Raw genomic sequence first — 21,615 nt, forward strand, 5'->3', positions numbered from 1 at the left:
GTTATCGCTCAAACACATTTCGCACTGTCTGCACGTCTCACAGGTTCTAAAGGCGATCGTCTAAACCAGTCTCACGTAGAAACTTCAAGAGTGACTTTATGGCAAAAAAGAAAAAAAAAAGAAATAGGAAATTTACCAGCAAGTATGAGCAAGTGTGCGACCGGTATAGTAAGCAACATGGCAACAAAGAACATTAAACGCAAAGACAAAGAGGTGAAGACAATCTCCTGGATGGCGGCGATGAAAAAGAAACCGACTATCAGTAACTACATCAGAGTTGTTCAGAAAGTTTGATGCTGGGAATTATCTGTCTCTTAAAAAAAAGGATAGCTAAGTCATTAGGCAAAAAAAAAAAGATAACTTTGCGGCCCAACCCACCGACTCGTTTCGAAAGGGACGCTCACAGCATACATCCATCCATCCACCCTATCCTCGAGGGAGAGTGTAATCCGTAAACAGTAAAAAGGTTAAGGACAAGATAAAACCCTCTATTCACTGCATAAACTGTATATGGCTTAGCTGCCTTTTGCGGACCACGGAAAAAAGTGGCTCGTCTGGCAAATACGCCGAGCCGCTAACCGCACACTTCAAATGATTTTATCTTAAAAACATCCACTGCGTATTTCTGCGGATGTGGTCTGTCGCAAAACATATTGAAGTTTTGCTCAAGAAACGAACCATTGGTATGATAGCAAATTATTAGACAGCTATACGAAGTGAGGATATTATTTTTATATAGCTGTCATATAAACTTATAGACCTTCGCTTAGTAACTGAATTAACAAGCATGGTGTCACGCCCGTACACGCAAACGTAAACATATCTCACTTCATGACCGCGGACATTCGCTGTTGTTCTGGCGTGAGGAGAAGCGACAGCAGCAGCAGCGAGTAAATTGCCCTTCGTGCGGCGTCTGACTTCAATGCGAAGTAAGCGGCGAGAATATAGCCTGTACTATGTACCCACCGCAAATTGCTTTCAAGATACGGCCTGCGCGGCCGCTTCATACGCAACCGCTGCAGCATTAGAACGCCTCCTCCCTCTTTCTGCCTTGTGCGCGATGGAAGACGGCGCGTTTCCTCCCCGCCTTGCTCCCTTGCGCACTAGAGATCAAGCCACCATCCTCCTCGGCTCACGTTCGCACGGTTTCACTCGCACCTATAGCATACGCCGTGCGGCCGCCATCTTATCGCACATGGACGTTTTATACGCAACATCACGGCGACGCCGATGCCGACGACTACGGCGAACGTTTGCTTGGAGTGCCAGTATAATTTCTATCGCAATGAAACGTTGACTGTTTCTTGCGACAATCTTTGTCAAACGACTTACGCTACCTACACAGCCGGTGGTGGTGGTGGTGGTGAAAAACTCTTATATATGAGAAGGCCAGAAGTATAGAAAATTAAAAAGCAGCCAACCACAACGCTGCTTCTTAACTTTCTATACTTCTGGCCTTCTCATCAACGATAGTTTTTCACCACCACCATCACCGGCTTTGTCGGTAGCGTAAGTGAATCAATATTTGTCATGTGTAAATACTTGAACACTCTCGCAACCCATTTACTTTCGTATTCCTCAGTCGTGCCGTGCCTAGTAGCTACGTCCTTTGCCCAAGTCGCCAGCCGCAGTTGAATATCTGGCTCTGTGCTGGACAAAGCAGCCTCCTACTGCTGCGGACTGGTGCCAAGAGGCAGGGGGCAAGTGTGCCGCGCAGGAGAATAAGACGTGAGAGTAGTCAGCGCGGGGGCTGTCACATAGGCGAGTGCGTCCAGGGGTGGAGGAGGGCAAGACTTGCGGGAGTAAGAAACGTGTGGGCCTGCAGGTCGCGCCGCAATTGTTGGTGTTGCTGGGACAGGGATGTGGGCGGAGTGGGAAAGGTGAGATGAGAGAGCCGGTAGTGCAAGGTGATATCGTAGTACGTGATGAGTGCGTCGCGCGTACCCAGTTCCGGCGGGGGCGGGCTTGCTCGGTAAGTCGAATCTCGAGCGATGGAATTGGCCGCCTCGGTGCCAGGATGGGCCGCGTGAGCGTGCACCCAGACGATTTTGATGAGACGAGAAGGGACGGTGTCGGAATGAAAGATACCGATGGCCAGGGGTGTCACCCGTCCAACCACGTAGTTGTAGGCCACAGGCTTGGAGTCACTCAATATCTATTTCGCGGAGGTTTGCGTGATGACAAGGGCAGTAGCCTCCTCGGCTCCTGTTCGGTCTGGACGCTCCGGCCTCCTGCCGGCGTGGCCATTGACCGAGAGATTGAAAGACGGTGTTTAACTTTAAAAAGCAACACCTGCAATGTGAGCTAGGCCTTATTAGAAGTCTACAGATTAGCATCTGAGAATAATTATTGTGCGCCTTTATCTGCGGTTGAAACATCCCAATTATTTTTCACCAGCGGTTTCGAATCTATTGCGTCGGGCTCGGAAAACGATTCCTGCAGCCACTGAACTAACCGTGATGGGAATGGCCATCAAAGGTATGGCCGAAAGGTGAAGTACAACTTATGTTATGGTTTCTCCCTTTGTGCCATTGTACCCCGTATGGGAAATCAATGGCACAGTGGGGAACCTTGGAAAGCGGACATTAAGACTAGTCTGAATTGCCTGTTTTATCTTCGCTACTCTTTCTCGTTGCACCCCTGACCTGCTACAGTTTATCCTTCAGCTGAAGACTGACGCACAAAACAGGAGAATTAATGCATAAGCATTCTATCTTGCCTCGCCGGTCTCATGTACCGTAGTTTGCGATAGAGAATTCCCATCGGTAATAACCTCGTCCTGTACTTATCGACCCTCAAAAGACGTCGTTTGCTTATAGTTCCCAAACGCGATGATGCATGAAATTATCTTCTCATAGTAGTAACGTGTTCTGTAGTAGTATCGAATCGATCACTTGAACGCGATGTGTAATTGAGACGTTAATGGCTTGCATGTGTCCATGCCTCCCGAATAAAAAAAAAAAGATTTCATTTGTATCATGCGACCGCGGCCATGTACGTGATGTTTTAAGCTGCGTGCTTATCTCAGGAAATGACACTATTTAGTGATAGTATTTTTCTGGTCAGTGGTCTGCTGCAACAAAGCTAATATGCTGCAAGTTGATTCCATACAGGTGAGTTCAAAGTCTTTGAAGATAAGGTCATTTTTGCTGAATTCAGACCACATTAAGGCTCGTGGTATCTGGGTATCTTGTCACTTTCGTCTCGTAAATTAAAGAAATTGAGGCATTCGAGTACACGTAGTACAAGTAAAAGGCGTCAAATTGAAGCTGGTAATAAAAGAGACGTACCACGTTGGCGTATAGAGCTATGTACGAAATAGCAATAATGTGTAATAGGCGAAAAAAGATAATATGAAACCGAGATGAGCTCGTTCAAACTGCGCATGCCTAGAACCGAAACCGCAATTGTGGCTCTGTCCAATAAAAAAATATTGCATAAACACGCTTTCGAAGAAACCTCAGCCTGCACTGGTGGTTCATGAACATAGTATTTCAACGGGTGCGAACAGTAATAGTTATTACGTCTTCTCGTGCATAAAAGAAACTCGCAAAGCTTACAAAGAAAAGCACTGACGCCTCCTCATCCTAACAGACCAGATATCATCGCAAGTCAATAGTTCGGAGCAGTTTCGCACTGTGATGGCTGAACGTTCACACCGAAACAAGTCGCATCGAAAAAAAGAAAGACAAGGTCTTCGGGGGGAGCCTCTCTTCCCTCCCGAATAGCAAACATACTTTGTCTTTGTTTGTCTTGTCTTTCTTTGCTATATCAACCGTTCTGCGATTTTTCTCTTTTTTTCGCATGTGCTAGCATTCTTAGGGTACTTCTCGAACTTTCCGAAGTCAGTCAGTCAGCCAGTCTGTCTGTCGAATGGTCGTATGGTCGAATGGGTAGCTCATCGGACTACTGCGCTAATGGAACAGAATTAGGAACCAACCGTCCGACCAATTTAAGTCACTGAGTATGTGGCGATGTGTATACATGAGCCACTCTTCAACGAATCTCTTTCACACCGACATACGTCACTATAGTTGCGGTTCTGGAAGGTGTCAATGTTCCATGAAACTCTTTGACGCACTGGATACGTGCCACCCGGTCTGCGATGATCTTCAATGAACCTCTTTGACGCCAACTTGGGTAACTAGATATGTTGCACTGGGGAATGTGCCGCTCTACAATGCCGAAAAGATCCTTTAAGTTTCTCCGACGATGGGCAGAATCGAAACCACCTCACAAGGCTTCCTCAATAACAGCAACGCTACGCTTTAGCAGGCTTCACCAGAAATACACTTTATGTATGCATCGCTTTTCAATGAATGCCTTTCACGCCAACGCTTTAGAGGGCTGCGACATGAATGCACTGGGTACGTTCCGCTCTCGAATGAACCTCTCGCTAACTTTGGTGGCTGAGTGTGTGTCACTGGGTGCGGGGCAAGCGAGGGAACAATTCTAAGCGTTCGCAGGCACCGGCGGGCCATGCTCCACGTATCGGAGGCCATGGCGTGGACTTCTCGGCAGAGCCACTAGATGGCGCAGCGTGTCAAGAAAGAAGTGCCAGGTAGGAGCCCAGTTACCTCATGAAACATTTCTAAGCGTTCGCATGCAGCGGCGCACCATGCATCTTGGAGGCTACGCCTACGCTTCGCGGCGGCGCTGATAGATGTCTCCGGGTGTTCTTAGGGAAGCGCGAAGGAGGAGTACCACTGCAGTAAACGGCTCATACATAACTAGTTTCGACGGTGGCGATAAGTTGTGTCGCTACATTGATTGAATACAAAGCGCATTACCGTCGACAGTCATCGGGAGATGGGTTCTGCGAATCTTTCATGGATACGGCATGCCTAACTAAACCAGAGGTGCTACCTCACGTACTAGAAACACCAATGTTTGGTTTGTTCAACGATTTCACAATAATTACTAATTCCAAACTGTGCAGCATAATTTGCCAACAATACTTACTCAATACAGTCATGTAAAAATATTCATGCCAGAAGAAATGCGTTCGTTTAGGTGTGAGTTAATTTTGTTGTCATGTGACATTGAAAAAGATAGCTTTTTTGTGATATTTCAATCTTTTCATTCTTAATTGTACCTTTCTTAACGTTATTGCAATTTGTACAATACAATGCACACGTTTGGGGTATTTGCTCTTTGATTCCTTGGTTGCATCTTTATTTATTAGATTTTTCTTGTGTATATTTTCTTTTTTTTGTTGAGAAAGGCAAGTATGATGTACTGTCAATTCTATGTTTCTTATTTTTTCTCCCGTGTACTGTTATAATCTACTATTGGAGAACCTTCAGTGTTTTATATTTCGCACATTATTGTAGTGTGCTTTTTGGTTTTGCTTTTTGTCCTCTCAACTGCCTTGTAAATGATTCATCCGCCTACTAAAGCTGTCCTTAAAAGTTTTTGGCCGAGAATTTCTCCATAAACCATTATTTCTTCTTTTTTGGGGGGGGAGAGGGATAACGTTGCCTTTCATTTCATTTGATTTTCACAAAACTCCCTTGTCGCAAGGAGACAGGGATTGATCGATACGCAACTTCATTTTTCATATCCACCTCATCCTGACTGCCATTGCTTTATGTGCAGCACGCAGTTGTTCCTCAGTGACTTTTCTATAAAAGATTTCAATAAAACTGAACAGCACTTCCTTTCAATTATGGCAATTGTGGCAACGTAGTATGGCAAATTCAGCAACGTTGACTTGTGAGGGTTCGGTCAAGGATTCCTCGAATGCCTGGGATTACTCACACGCACGCATGCACGCACGCAGGCTATCTTTCCGCCAGACTATCACCCTTTCTTGCGGTTTGTGTCACCCAGATAGTCACCCCGACTATATTTGCCTTTCTTGCGGATCATGGAAGTGCTTAGAGCGTACGCTCTTCATGCGAACCTTCAGGCTTTGATTGTGGCTGGAGTTTATTTGGCTGCAGTTCTGTCGGAGTGTGTAGGTCCAATTCATGGGATGCCCGGAATTATCAGTAAAGATATGGCGTGTGCCCTATCGTTCCCTCTCCTGCCACAGTGGCAAGGTACCAACTGGGGCGTGATCTGCATACGTCGGTGTCGCGCGGAGCGCTCACCGAGTGTGTCGGATGCGTATTTGGGCAAGGGCCCTATAACGTAAAACTATTCCAATACGTTTCTATTCCAATTTGCTGACGTCAAATTTGCGTAACTACCGACGCAAGCACCGGGCGGTCACCCGCAGGGTTGGCTGAACAGACCAATAAAACGCTCTCCTCGTTCATAGGAGGTCACTTTTGTTTGCTTGAAAAACAAATAACAATACCTACACTGAGCGGCTTGTCGTATCTAATTGGCTGACAAGAGGCGAGGATGACGCTCAAGTGGAGAGGGATTCGCTGGGGCAGAGCCAGGGCACTGAAAATCGACAAGCAGATGAAGAGGGAGGTGCCGGCGTCTGCGATTGGTCGGCTTTCCCTTACTTAGCTTGTGGTGGCTGGTCGAAAATCGCGGTGGCATGCAACGGAAGCATAAGAATGACGCTAAAACTGACCCTCAGCAAAGAATAGTTGGCAGAATGAGGTGGTAAGCGTGCCGAAAGTGCTCGAAAACGTTACACGGCCACGCACGAAGTTTTATTATACGCAAATACACCCATGCTCTCTGGCAGGGGTGAGTAGCCAGCGTCTCAGCGATCGGCGGCAGCCATCTTTTATTCCTTTCGGAAAGGGGCAGCCTTCGGCTATTCCGAAGAAAATTCAGTTTTGTTCGACATATTAATGCATCTTTATCGCCTACACGTCACTTTGGCGCGGTGAGTTTTTCGGTTTTGTGACGTCCCGTGAAAGGCAGGTGAAGTGGGTGCAGCCCAAAAACATTTTACCAATAGCCGAGGACTAATGGCGAAAAGGGGTCGAATCAGAAATAACGGTTTTTTTTTGTCAAATCATTCATAATCAGTGTGTACACATCATAACAGATGGGGAGGTATCGCGGTTTCGTGACGTCGCGTGATAGACAGGTGAAGTGGAGGTGGTCGAAAAAGGTTTTTGAGCAATCGTGGAGGGCTGATAGCAGTTTTGGAATAGAAAAGTTTGGAATAGCTTTACGTTATAGCGCCCCAGGTCCCTGGTTCATATGGTCCCGCACTTAGTATCCAGTGCTTCCGGGTCAATGCCGTTTTACACACAGCTTATTACATCCCAGATAAGTTCTGCGGCAGCCCGCAAGTTGGAAGAGGATTCGCGAAAGAAAAAAAATTAATTCATTCAACTGCAACCCGAAGCTACATTCTGAGAAACCCGCACGGGCTCCCTTCCTTGCTACAGCCGGATGAATGACAATATTCCTTTTCACACTTGCTTCTATGCGGTACTGTAGCAAGGACCATGAAATGCTGTAACGTGTATTTTTATTTTTCCCCCGTGAGACTGCATCTACACTTATGACGCTTTATTGTGTGTTGACAAAAAAAAAAGAAAACGTAAAAAGAAGCTGCATATCCAAAAGCACCTAAGCGTGGCATCTTACAAAAGTCCCAAGTGTGACTAACGGTATATTGAGATAAAATAAATAACTAAATAAATAAATAAATAAATGAATGAATAAATAAAAAGAATTGAAAGCTACACCAGGCTCGCTTATCGGCTTTATTTATGGTTTTAACATGTATTGACGTATAACTTATGCACGTCACACATGCGTATAATATATCCATATGGTGTCTTCTTGTTTTACAGCCATGCAGTGAGCGCATTTTATTGGCCGCAGCTTTAATGATGTCATTGATTTTCCGCCACCGTAGTTTAGCGGCTGCGGTGTTGTACTGCTGAAGTCCAGGTCGCGGAGGCGACCCCGGCCTAAAGGGTGACATTTGAATGAGGACGAAATGCAAAAGCACTCGTGCACATAAAATTTCCATGTGATCAGAACTAATCCGAAGCCCGCCGCTACGGTGTGCCTCATAATCAGATCGTGGCTTGGCCACGTAAAACGCCGGAATTTACGCCGGAAACGCCGTAAAACGTAGCGCAGTCACTGGCTCATTCAATGAAGAATACTCGGTGTCTCCGAATTATAGCTTGAGGAGAGTTTCGCAATATGGTTGGTAATCGTTAATGTGTGGGTGACTCTATGGAAAGTAAGTTTCCTGAAGTTGTGGCTTTGTAATAATTTGGTGGCTAGCCTGATTTCTCGCGGGACGTATGTGTTGCACATGTGCCGTACAAAATAAAGAAACATTGTTCATTTATATATTGCATGGTTTGTGAGCGTCGCGACCTTAAGAAGATTACGGCGAACCAGTTTAATTCAGTTTTATTTTCTAGTTTTTCTGTCTCGAAGAAAAATCAGAATGGAAGTAAAGATGGATTTACTTGCAACATACTCAAAGGCATCACTGAAATAAAGGTGTTGCTCTAAACTAATTACAACGTTTTATCTGTTATCAAATGCAAACCTCAAGCACCCCGTGTCCACTTTACACATGTCTGGTTTAGAGTGTAGCTCTGAAGTGTAGAGTGTGCACTCTAAAGTTTACAGTGTAGCGTCGGCGTCGCGGTGTCGGCGGCGTAACCAAGCGAATGAACAGAGCGAAAGATGAAAGGTGGAACGACGGAGACCAATTAGAGCCACCCTTTAGGTGACGTGCCCGCAGGAAACTGGTGTCATGCGCAGGCGCCGGACCTCTCGATGCGTACTCGTATTTGGCCTCAGCCGGACCGCTCGTTTCGTACTATCGTTTGCTCGCATCAGCTCTCGCTGGCGCTTATTTGGTTTGCTTGGTTTGGTCTCGTTCACGCTTGTTTTGATCATCATGGTTTCCAATTGTTTCCTCATATGATTGTATGCGCGACGCGAACCGTGTAGCACTTTCTGGAGGCCACGTGGCACCCGCGATTACGCTGGAACCTTCGACGAATTGTGTATGTGTAAAAGCCGATTCGCTTTACCCGCACATCAGATTTTCGACGATTTACGGCTCTGCTACATGTCGCTCAAACTATTTGCTGCATTATATCGCAAAATGGAGATCACGTACAGAGCTGCGCTCAAATTTTGCCTTGGGGAGTATCGTAAACGCGGATGAATTTATAGGCACATACTGACAAACCAATTGCGGAAACATTCGTCTTGTCTGCGGCATTCTAGCCATTCCGTGATTGTAGTGCACGGGTTTGTTCGCACTAACTTCGCGATGTTTTACAAATCTTCAGGGCAACGTCCAAGATACACGGCTATATAGAGACATTGTGAGATCAAACTTAATTGCTATCTTAATAGTGTTGAAGTTGACTCGCATGCGATATTTGTAGCATGTGAAAGTAACACTAAAGTAATAATTGATTCAGACACATGTAATAAACATTCATGCTAATTTTCTATGTGAAATATCACTAATGAATGAAAAGAAAGTAAATAGTGGTTTCTAATTCGATTATCTAAAACTGTCTGGTCATTCCTGAAACTCTCTGTCGTTCACATAGAAAGTGAAAGTCTGAAATTATTCTTAATTCAGGACGTGTTTTGTATAGAAATCCTGCCTCTTTATGCGCACGCACGTGGGCCATGCATGCCATTGACCTCTGCTCTGTGCTGTGTGTCACCATAGAACTAGCTAGCACTAAAGATCTTGTTACTTTTCTATAGATCTCGACTTATTAAAACTTGAATTATTGCGTATTCACCTCAGACACAAACGCGTAACATGTTTTTTCCTTGTTTTCGTACTTACTACAGCTCGTACAGTGTGTTATGAGACGCCGGACTATTATACTTTTCATTTTTCTAGTTATTATTTTAATGCGAAAGCATTTTTGGTTAATTCTGCGACACCGCCCTCATCAGAAAGGCATGGAAGAAAAACGGCACACATATTACCTCCTCCCTCCAACTACCTCTCGCGAGACGCAAGACGGCGCCTTTCCTCTCAGCTTTCTTTTGCGCGCGCCAGATTGCGCCGCGGTCATCGAGTCTCCTCGCGTGTTTTGACTCGCACATTAGAATACGGCGCGCGGCAGTGGTGTTATCGCCCTTGGACATTGAACAGAACATCGTGGCGGCAGAAAAATGCGCCTTGAGTGTCCATATAGTTACTATAGTAATAAAGGAAAAGTGGCAACGCATAAGAATTGACTCTTTGTCCCACGGCCACTGCTGCCGCTCCGTAGCCGAATGCCATAACCACTCTGCCACCGTTGTATTGCGCCCACCTTTGCAGCGGGCGACAGTGATGAATATCTTCGAGCCTGTGCTCATGGTTGGGCTTTGTCTGGCAGGCAATTCACTAGATGGCAGAGCAAGCGGCTGGGAAGCGAGCACGGCGAGCACGGCGAGCTGCAGCCGCTCGCTCAGCCTTTCGCGTTATCGGGGGCCCGCAGAGGGTCGTCGCCGGAGCCCATGGCCGACAGGTGAGATGCAAAACGCTTCAGGCACCCGTCGGACAACGACTACGACATTTTTCCAGAGCATGAAGTGGATTTCGCCTACGAACCCGATGAATAAATGTAGTGTGAGCATCATGGCGCCGCCCAGAAAAGTACTGTCATCGCTCGGCAAGGTGGTGTCATCGTTCTCAAAAGTGGTGTGATCGAGAAAGAACGCTCAACGTAATGCGCGTAAAACACTACTTTAATGAGATCTGCGCAAATAAAACTCAATGAGAAATCGTAATATGGCCGGCTTGTGTTGCGAGTTCATAAGCAGCAACATTACCTTCGGAAACATAACGCAGCAGCACTAAACTCGGCGACATGACTCAGCGACACAGTCAGAGGCAAGTAATGAGCTCGCATTTACACGTCATCAGAACTGCTTACGTGCCCGTCTATTTCTTTATTTTATATTGTTCTTCTTTAACTAGGTTTAACCTTGTTCTTGAATTAGTGCAACCTGTGGTGTCTTTCTTTCTTTTCTTACTGCCGCGCTCTGTTTCTTGTACGTTTTATCACACACTAACAAAAAATAACCTAAGACATGGCGGCTTTATGTAAAAGAAGCGGCTGCACCTCTAACTGCACCTCTAATAAATTTGCCAGATTAAAGGATATAGATCAAGTCAACGTGGACGTTGGACACGTTCGAAGGACACCAGCTCACGTCACCACTAGAACTTGCCTGATTAGGTCGTTTACCGATACTGTGATTTCATGCAGCTGAAGCTTAGCAAGAGCAAGCGACACCAAGCGCATGATAGCTGGGAACAGCGAAGATAGGGAGGACACGGCTCACATTGCACATGCTGGAAGGTTGTACTGGAAGGATGCTTATGTAACAACCATTAAAGAAACCGCTAAATATCGTGCATTCTTGTAGTAACAGGTCTGTGTGTTTAGCAATATCTGAGAGTGAACTGCAGTTTCACGGATACTGTGTCATGATGTATTGCTCGAATTGCCTGACAGGAAGCAAAATAAAATTAATGTAAATACAGAGAGCCGACGCGCTCAGTGACACAACTGTGCGGGCAAAAATTTTGTGACGTATAAACCTATTTTGTGGAGCTAGCATCGCAGCGCCAGTGCACTGTGTGCGATGCGGGCAATGCATGAAAAAAAAAAAAAAAAAGAGCCGGCAATAGGCGGTGCTCGAACGTGTTGAAAGCACACACGGTTGAATTGAAATGACAGATTATACAAATATTGCTTGCTTTGTCATCCGCAAATAGCGAAGTTTTCAATGTCCTTTAGAAAAGTTGATCGCACCTTAGTAGACACCGTATGTATGGAGGAAAGATGTTTGATCCTGCAGCACCGTTCGGACGAGTTCACTTGCACCTCGCATGATTGTTTTCCACCAAAATGATGGGCTTTCATAAAAAATGACTGAAGAATGTAATTTGTTTAGCTCTGCTGCAAGAACAGGCTGTAGATGCAACGTTATGCTCAGAAGCTGAACATGAACGCTAAGTATGCCAGTGGAACATGTTGTATAGGCAACAACGCGATGGCGAGGGCCCGCTCGATGATGATGATGATGATGATGATGATGGTGGTGGTGGTGGTGGTGGTGGTGGGGGTGGTGGTGGTGGTGGTGGTGGGGGTGGTGGTGGTGGTGGTGGTTTATTTGGGATCCCCTTTGAAACGGAGCTGTGACAAATAGTCACCTAGCCCGCTTGAGTTAGTCAGGTATGCTAAACATGCTTTTCATTCTATCATTTCTGTATACTTCTCCTTAATCTTTTTTTCTCTTCCTCAAAACTTCCCTATTTACCTTGTAGAGCCAACTATGCCTGTAACGAATCCAATCATATCAATCACTTCCTTAATTTTTTCCACCAATACTCCGAACGATTCTTGCGTATATCGACTGCTGACCGGTTGATGCTACCGTCCACTTCAAATACATTTCCTGGGAGGTGTACGTTACCTACAGGTCGCACTGGGTCAATTCCTCCGCATTCAATTAGTCTCAGCTGAGTGGGGCTCGCACTTTTGGTGCAGCATACACATGCCTCATCATATTTGCTCCGGTATGTATTGGTCCTTAAGAAACCAGCTCGAGCTTCAAGTAGCAAAGCACTGCTCTTTTGTGTTATCTTACAGAAGTTCCCTTCTGATTTCATTCTTCCCATTCTTGTGACTCTTCATCACTCGTATACCCGTCACGGGCGCCATCTAAAGCAAGGAATTTGAAGCAGTTGGGCATGAAGCCTGTGGTGTGCAACCGCGTTCTGTACATTGTTATTCCTAATTGATGGTTTTGCTAAGGGCAACGTTTAAGACAGCCTATTCCAGAAGTGCTGCGCATAAAACATGACAATGGGTCCTATGGAGGTGCCCTGCACGATTTCTGCACACCGTGCTGACGTATTCACTTCGTTGTGTACATGTCTGTCGGTACCTGTGTACACGGCACGTGTAAATATACGTCATTCTACAGGACTAATCGCACGCGACATGCCATACTGCAACATAGCTGCTTCGCAAGCGAAGCAAAACATAATGATTCCTTCTTCATATTTTTTGCTTGTGATTCCGTATTCGTGTGCTATTGCACGGGGAATCACTTAACCTCAGAATCAGTCCGAACCAAAAGTAGTCCGAACCTTGTCAGTCCGAACCAGAAATATATGTTGTTGCAGCACCAGTGGTAACGGGTCTCCGGTCTAGGAAGCCGTGGATTAACTTGTCCATTGCGTCTTCCAGGTCGCCAGCGGCGTTTCTGACATCATGGGCAACAATCTCCACGTGGGTCTGCTTATTATCTGTGTAGAAATGTAGAATATAATATGTAATGAAAGAGAAGTGTTTGCCATGCTTGCGGCAAATGGGTACGGAGGACAGCAGCAATAGCTAAGGATGCTGCAGAGTGGACTGGTTGATTAGTTGATTAATTAACGAGGTTTAATGACCCAAAGCAACACTGGAGCTAAGCGTGACACCGCGGTGAATAACTCCAGGATTATTTCGACCACCTGGAGCCCTTTAAGGAAGCCCTGAACCACCCTCGGGCTTGGCGAAATAACATATTCCGCGAGTGGCATATACGCTGCTGTGAACATCTCAGCCAAGTTTCGCTGTCGTATGCGGTGCGTGAGCTCGCAAGTGGATCGCGAAGTCACCTTTCTCTCAAACGCTCTCTTTTCGACAGAAGACCCTGCCCTCACTCTCTTCTAGACGCACTATTTCGTCATTCCCTTAGACGGCTGCTATGGGCCAATAGCTGACATCAATCTGCGGTCGGCTAGATGGCGTAGATACCGCGGCCGCCGCGGTTTGCCGCCACGAGTCCACTGGCTAAGCGCACTGCGGCTCGCTGAGGACAACCGCGTTTGGCTTACGTTTAGCGCGTCGTATAGGCACCAAAGACGGAAGTCGTGGCGTCTACGTTAACATCCAAAATGAAATTGGAACTACACACAATGGTGACATTTAGAAGGCGGAGCATTGTGGGCACGCCCCACTGCGCCATTGCTGTGGACGCGCCCCACAGCCCAATTGCTGACCTAACTATGGGTTAGGTCAGCAATTAAGTTGCGCCAACCGATGTGGATAGGTGGGAAGTACTTATCGGGCTCGGGCTTGAACGGCTCGTTCATCGCAATTAGCAGGGACTGTGCACAACGTGGCGGTGGAGAATCCGAAAAAAAATTTCATTGATACACCTCTAAGAAAGAATTTATTTACGTCTAACTGACCAATTGCTAATGCGTGGGCCAACTCAGGTACACTGCAGTGAATTTGGTTATTCTTAGACGTCACATCAGTTTATAATCGAAGGCACTGAACCTCGTAGTAGGGACAGCTGGGCAATTGGTACTGCTGCATTTTAGAAGTGCGCAGCAAAAAAGAGACGAGTGTAAGAACTTTCGCGATCATCTCCTTGCGATTTGCCTTACGCTCGTCCATTCTTTATCCGCGAGAGAGAGGGAGAGAAAGAGAGAAATAGAAGGCAGGAAAGGCAGGGAGGTTAACCAGACGCACGTCCGGCTTGCTACCCTGCACTGGGGAAAGGGGGATTTTAACCGCGAAGTTTTCAAGAAAGCAATCGCAGTAGAGATAGGCGTGTCCCTATTCTATCTATCTATCTATCTATCTATCTATCTATCTATCTATCTATCTATCTATCTATCTATCTATCTATCTATCTATCTATCTATCTATCTATCTATCTATCTATCTATCTATCTATCTATCTATCTATCTATCTATCTATCTGTCTGTCTGTCTGTCTGTCTGTCTGTCTGTCTGTCTGTCTGTCTGTCTGTCTGTCTGTCTGTCTGTCTGTCTGTCTGTCTGTCTGTCTGTCTGTCTGTCTGTCTGTCTGTCTGTCTATCTATCTATCTATCTATCTATCTATCTATCTATCTATCTATCTATCTATCTATCTATCTATCTATCTATCTATCTATCTATCTATCTATGCCATTAAAAATAATGGCTTTAGTAGTAGCACCATTAACGCTATCTGCGTCTCGTAGGAACTCAGGGAGCACGAGAGACAATAATGAAGGAAATCAAGACAGGGTCTGCGTAGGCCAGTCGTTGAACTAACGGAGTTCTTTATTTTCCCTCGGGTTCTTTCTCGTTGTCCCAGATTGTGAGCAGAGGCGCGGCTGTGCATGTATTTCCGTCAATGACACCGGTCGCAATTGTCACGCCAGGCGCTGCACGATGACGACGTTCAGTAGGTTCGCCTCTTTCAACGTTGCCTTTTCGTCCGTCAGTTCCTTGCACGGGAACGTTGTCATCAAGGCGAAAGTCGCTGCCTCGTACTCAGGCCTGGCGATCACGATATACTTGCGGATGTCGGCCACAGTGTTGGTCTGATTCATATGAGCAACCAACCTCGAGCCATCAGAGAGGCGAATCTGTACGTTGGTCGTAGGCAGAGACTCGTTCAGCTTTATCGCCTTCCTGGCGTTTGCCTCTAAGTGTTCCAGCGGCGGTATACTCGCCGATGATCGGCGGCTTAGTGTCGGAGTTACAGCGCCGAGCCGGTGACCCGTGCCCTCAAAGGCCATCACCTTGGCCCGTTGGGGTGCCACGAATTGCTCGTGCCGGTGGTCCTCCATGATAAGGCTCAACTCAGCCCCGTCTGCCTCCTGCAATAGCTCCGCAGGGATCTCCCCTTGGCGCATAGCCTGGAGAAATTGCTGGGTGCTTTCACTGTCGTAGGGGAGCAGCGGTCCATCGTCGATGCTGAAGCCATCCTCCCACATCTTGATCACCCGCGAGACAGAAGGCTGCTGCTGCGCGGAGGCGACCGGCGGGGCTGAAGATGCCCCACTCTCACTGCCCGTCCTAGCGTCACCCAGTTTGTAGCCACTTCCCGAGAACAAACTGCCACCAGCGCTCGGCGATTTACAAGCCCCGTCATCCACTCCCGGTTCTATGACTTGAGCACCGTTCTTCTTGGCGGCCTTGAACATCTCGACGACAAAGTTCTCCTTGCTGTTCGATTTCCTGCTTGGCCCGATAATCTGCTGGCCACTCCGCTCTGAGCCGCCAGCATAGTATGCCTGGCCATCTTCCGCGTTGGCTCTGTTCCCGCGGGCAAGATCCGAGAACCCGTGGATCCTTATGGACGACTGGGTTGCTGGCTTGGGTTTGGTAGCTATGGTGACGTGCTGGGGCTTCTTTGACTTGTCGGGTGGCGTCTCCTTAGAGCTTGGCGGTTCCATGCTCTCGTCAGGGTACTTACAGATTGAGGCTGGTGTCATCGAAAAATTCCACGACGTGGACTCGAGGCATAGCTTGGCGCTAGACCTGTCAGCATCGGGTGATCAAGGCCGAGCGCTCATTGATGTCCGGCGCCACATGCAGCATAGACGTCTGGCAGGGGTGCTAAGGCAATTCAGCCTCCGCCGCTTCGCAATAATAGATCCTCTTCTTCATCCTGTCAATTTATTGAACGCATTCATGGGCGGTAGTAAATCGGTCGGCAGAAGAAGTCAAGAATATAAAAAAATAATTTCGAGAAACATTAAGTTAAAACGAAATTATTAATCGCACATTCTGAGTTAGGGGTTACACGAAACAGGTGTGCAATGAATAACAACTAAATAAATGTGACTATAACGAAAGCGTGGGAATGGGAGACAGTGGAACATATAGCGTCCCATTCTTGTCTAACGCAGAAAATTAAAAAAAAATGTGAGAGAGTCAAACAGATAGAGGGAATCAAAGGCAGTGAGGTTCACTAGACATTCTCCAGCTTGCTGCCCTACACGCGGAGACTGGAAGGTGGAAATTGCTCCACAAATGGTCCTGACGCTAAATGCCAGAGCATCAAACGAAATGACCATTCTAACAGTCAGATTAAGGCCAGCTTTTCGAAAAGCGATTGGCCAAGATGATAATGATGATGATGGTCAAGGTTTTGGCCTCCATCAATTGTGCCCCTAACCTGAGTGTGTCTCTTTGTTTGTTTGTTTGTTTGTTTGTTTGCCTCTGACAGTGGATCATACCCACTATGGGGGATTAGCCAAGAATCGGGTAATTCATGCAATGTGTTCGTCATCAGCCGTTCGAGACCAAATAATCACGTGCTCCTTTGGCTGACACTCTATCAATACTTAAAACGTGTCGTCCTTCTCGGAAATCACATGTCAAACATGTTATTGCGTTAGCTTCACCAGCTTTAATTTAACGCTATCACACACTGTTTCTAGGGAGGCTTAATTCTACTCCCGTCATCTGATGCATCATTTCCCTACCAACATCAGTTCTACCGTTGTTTCCTTCTTTTTTCTTTCGCGTGGATTCTTCACTGTGGCTCGACCAATCTTGCACAATCCCATACTTTTCTACATACAAAATGCAACTAACTACGGTGCCATCAGACGCCTTACGATCTCTCAAGATCGCTTCCTTTTTGAAGTCGACAATTCTTAACCGCGTGCGCACCCCTTGGCTAATTTCAGCCTTTTTCTTCACTTCAACAATTTGTGCCCATTTCTCGGATACTGCTTTGCCATTTTTTCTTATGGTTCCTTTTGTGTCTATGTGCGATAGGCGCTGAAAAAGGGGATTCTCAGCTTCCAGCCAACGCTTCTACAAGGGGACTTGCCCTATAGTCACGGCTGTTGCCCAGACGAAAGCGGTATCATTGTCCCGATAAAGCACCTCTGTCGAAACGTTGCTGAATGGCTGGAGTTTTCCTTATTAAGCTTCTGTTAATCAATTCAAGCCCCATCTTCTTGTGAAACGATCGTCTCGCCTGGCTACTCCCGACCACTTTGCGAAAATGAATTACTGAAAGCCGAAACTAACTACTCGCGAAATTATACAGTTGCGATTTTACAAAACTTTTCGTTTGTAACTGTAATTTGCCATCGACCATCCTCCTTGCGTAATAATGTGTCCAATATTACGACGTGCCCTTTTGTTTTGTCATGTATTCATATATATGTATTTCACAGTATTAATAAGTTGTATTTGCTTGCCGCATCTGTATTTATCGTGCGAAGGTCCCTACATTTGTGACTGGTTTTACGTAGTATAATCTATTGTGTAATTTAATTTCTTTCACTTATGTGCACATCGTACCAAAAGTCTTGTCGTGCCTGCTGCATTGGTAAAAGGTGCAAGGAAGTTGACTTTTGTCATTCTGTGTACGTGTGTGTGTATGTCCTAATTGTTAATTTTTTCATGTCATTTGCATATGTTCTGTCAACGATTAAATGTTGCGAAAAAGCGCACGACCAAAACTGGATATATTTCCAATGTGATAAAATGAAGCAAAATCAATGCTGGCCGTCACTTGCTCTTTCCAACCCTTCTATAGCTCAGTACGTCCTCTCCCTTTTTTTTTTGTGAAGACGGAACCTGATTACCGAAGTGGACCAAGAGGCGCACCTGAAGCAAACAAGTCGCAACTGTCACGTAGGATTCCCTCAAATGCAGCGTAAGCAGCGAGATTCACGACGATGCAACTTTACACACTAAAAATTATTGCTGCGCTTGCCGATAACTTGCGGGGTTCGATTCAAGAGGTTGGTCGCTGACGATCGTTGCGACGTGTGTTCTTTGACTCTCTATATGTATATCATTGAATTGCATCATGAACCGGGAAGTTCTGGTGCACGTTAACCAACATAATTGTGTGCAATGTACTGAAACACATTCGCGAATTTCGAATCTGGAAACAAAAGCGAAAATTGTTGCAATGAGTCTATATCATTGCTTAGGGCACCTACGAATAATGGGAAACGGTGAGGTTGTTCCGCTGTACATGGCAGCGTCAAATCGAAAACCCGAGAAACATCCTTGTCCCCATGACACGATCATTATTTCAGTTGACAGCTGGAGAGCCGTACGGGCTGACCACCAGTGCAGTTGCCTGTGCAGTAAATTTTCTTGAGGAAAGGAACACCATTTTTATTTCCGCGAAATTCGCAATTGCACTATGAAGGGTATATCAGGCTGTGACGTTACTATAGACACAGCGCTCCGTGCAACATGTCTGTTGCACTGCGCAACGAACTGTTGGACAAAAAGACGACCTAAAGATGGAAACGCTAAAAGTTGCTGATGCCATATTATGTACCTTATGAATAAAAGTCAGTGCTCTTGCACTCTGTGAACAAGGATGACCAGCGTGGCTGTGAATGTGGGCCCCTTAAAGGCGGGCTGCACCTCCGCCGTGAGTCGGCCTGGCATTGCACTATCTTCAGGATCGGCCCACGTATGGGGAGGGCTTATCGCGTGGAGAAGTGTAATTAAGCAACACGTATAAAACTACTCAACCAGTACGCAAAGCTGTGCGGGGTCGATAATGCCACATGAGACAGGACATGCTCGCGTGATGAAAACTAAATGCCCGAAGAATAGCTGCGTGGTAAAAAAAGAAGCGCTTGCGGAAATAGCAAATGCGTATGGGAAGATGAATGAACAAACACGAGATGATATACTCGCCTCTGCAGTGACGAAATTTTCATTCGTTCAAATAACTTTATTGAGTGTCCTGCGATTTGGTGGGGTGGGCCTGGAGCTCGCCTATACATAGGATTCGTCCAAGGTTTGTTGGCCCTTGGCGGCTTGCTCGGCTCGCTGAACGGCCCACAGTTGATGCTGCAGCTCCGTTCTGAGCAACGCAGACTTCCAGCGCGGGCGGAGGGTGTCGCTATTTGAGGCTGCATCACCGTTATTCTGTATTATAGCCTTGTATTCCCATAGGATATGCTCCAGGGTGGCTCTAGAGTCGCAATGTCTGCACTTGTCAGTCGTGTATAAATCTTCGTGCATTAGGTGCATGACAGCTGGACTCGGATAGTAACTGGTCTCTAACTGCCGCCATTCGACAGACTGACTTTTGCTTAATTTTGGCTGCGGCGGCGGGAAAGTACGTCTCTGCAATTTATGGTGTTGTGTAATTTGGTGAAATCGAGTCATTCGATCTTCCCACTCCAACGATTCGATCTTCCACTCGGTAGTCGGTGAGGCGGGGCTAACCGAGGCTTGGTCCACAAGCTCTCGAGCCATGCGGTGCGCCACCTCATTGTTACCGTCTGGTAGTGTGTGAGCGGGTGTCCAGATGAGATAGAAACTTTTGTCGTGGTTGTTAGCTAATTTTAGGAGTCGTAGTGCCTCTGGGGAGATTCCACCAGTGGCGAAGTTTCGTATCGCCGTCTGGGAATCACTGACAATTATGTCCGCTTGTGTTTGTGTAGGAAGCCTAAAAGCAATGAAGAAGAAACTAGGAATTGGCAAGAATCAGATGTATGCGTTAAGAGACAAAGCCGGCAATATCATTACTAATATGGATGAGATAGTTCAAGTGGCTGAAAAGTTCTATAGAGATTTATACAGTACCAGTGGCACCCACGACGACAATGGAAGAGAGAATAGTTTAGAGGAATTCGAAATCCCACAGGTAACGCCGGAAGAAGGAAAGAAAGCCTTGGGAGATATGCAAAGGGGGAAAGCAGCTGAGGAGGATCAGGTAACAGTAGATTTGTTGAAGGATGGTGGGCAGATTGTTCTAGAGAAACTGGCCACCCTGTATACGCAATGCCTCATGACCTCGAGCGTACCGGAATCTTGGAAGAACGCTAACATAATCCTAATCCATAAGAAAGGGGACGCCAAAGACTTGAAAAATTATAGACCGATCAGCTTACTGTCTGTTGCCTACAAAGTATTTACTAAGGTAATCGCAAATAGAATCAGGAACACCTTAGACTTCTGCCAACCAAAGGACCAGGCAGGATTCCGTAAAGGCTACTCAACAATAGACCATATTCACACTATCAATCAGGTGATAGAGAAATGTGGGGAATATAACCAACCCTTATATATAGCTTTCATTGATTACGAGAAAGCGCTTGATTCTGTGGAAACCTCAGCAGTCATGAAGGCATTACGGAATCAGAGGGTAGACGAGCCGTATGTAAAAATACTGAAAGATATCTACAGCGGCTCCACAGCAACCGTAGTCCTCCATAAAGAAAGCAACAAAATCCAAATAAAGAAAGGCGTCAGGTAGGGAGATACGATCTTTCCAATGCTATTCACAGGGTGTTTACAGGAGGTATTCAGAGACCTGGATTGGGGAGAATTGGTGATAAGAGTTAATGGAGAATACCTTAGTAACTTGCAATTCGCTGATGATATTGCCTTGCTTAGTAACCAAGGGGACCAACTGCAATGCATGCTCACTAACCTGGAGAGGCAAAGCAGAAGGGTGGGTCTAAAAATTAATCTGCAGAAAACTAAAGTAATGTTTAACAGTCTCGGAAGCGAACAGCCGTTTACGATAGCTAGCGAGGCACTGGAAGTGGTAAGGGAACACATCTACTTAGGGCAGGTAGCGACGGCGGATCCGGATCATGAGACGGAAATAATCAGAAGAATAAGAATTGGCTGGGGTGCGTTTGGCAGGCATTCTGAGATCATGAACAGTATGTTGCCATTATCCCTCAAGAGAAAAGTGTATAATAGCTGCGTCTTACCAGTACTCACCTACGGGGCAGAAACCTGGAGGCTTACGAAAAGAGTTCTATTTAAATTGAGGACCACGCAACGAGCTATGGAAAGAAGAATGATGGGTGTAACGTTAAGAGATAAGAAAAGAGCAGATTGGGTGAGGGAACAAACGCGAGTTAATGACATCTTAGTTGAAATCAAGAAAAGGAAATGGGGGCATGGGCAGGACATGTAATGAGGAGGGAAGATAACCGATGGTCATTAAGGG

General features: G+C 46.2%; 1 protein-coding gene and 1 pseudogene across 1 annotated transcript in view; one reads left to right on the forward strand and one right to left on the reverse strand.

The window, feature by feature from the left end:
- Positions 1–15,073: 15,073 nt before the first annotated feature.
- On the reverse strand, positions 15,074–16,102 carry LOC142578324 (NSFL1 cofactor p47 pseudogene; annotated as a pseudogene).
- LOC142578325 (glutamate receptor ionotropic, delta-1-like) overlaps positions 16,101–21,615 on the forward strand; it is a 34,316-nt gene continuing 28,801 nt past the window's right edge. The window contains exon 1 of the mRNA XM_075687723.1: positions 16,101–16,270. Within this exon, the coding sequence (XP_075543838.1) occupies positions 16,101–16,270 (170 nt within the window). The remainder of the gene's footprint in view (positions 16,271–21,615) is intronic.

Source organism: Dermacentor variabilis, chromosome 4, assembly GCF_050947875.1.
Source record: "Dermacentor variabilis isolate Ectoservices chromosome 4, ASM5094787v1, whole genome shotgun sequence".
NCBI lineage: Eukaryota > Metazoa > Arthropoda > Arachnida > Ixodida > Ixodidae > Dermacentor > Dermacentor variabilis.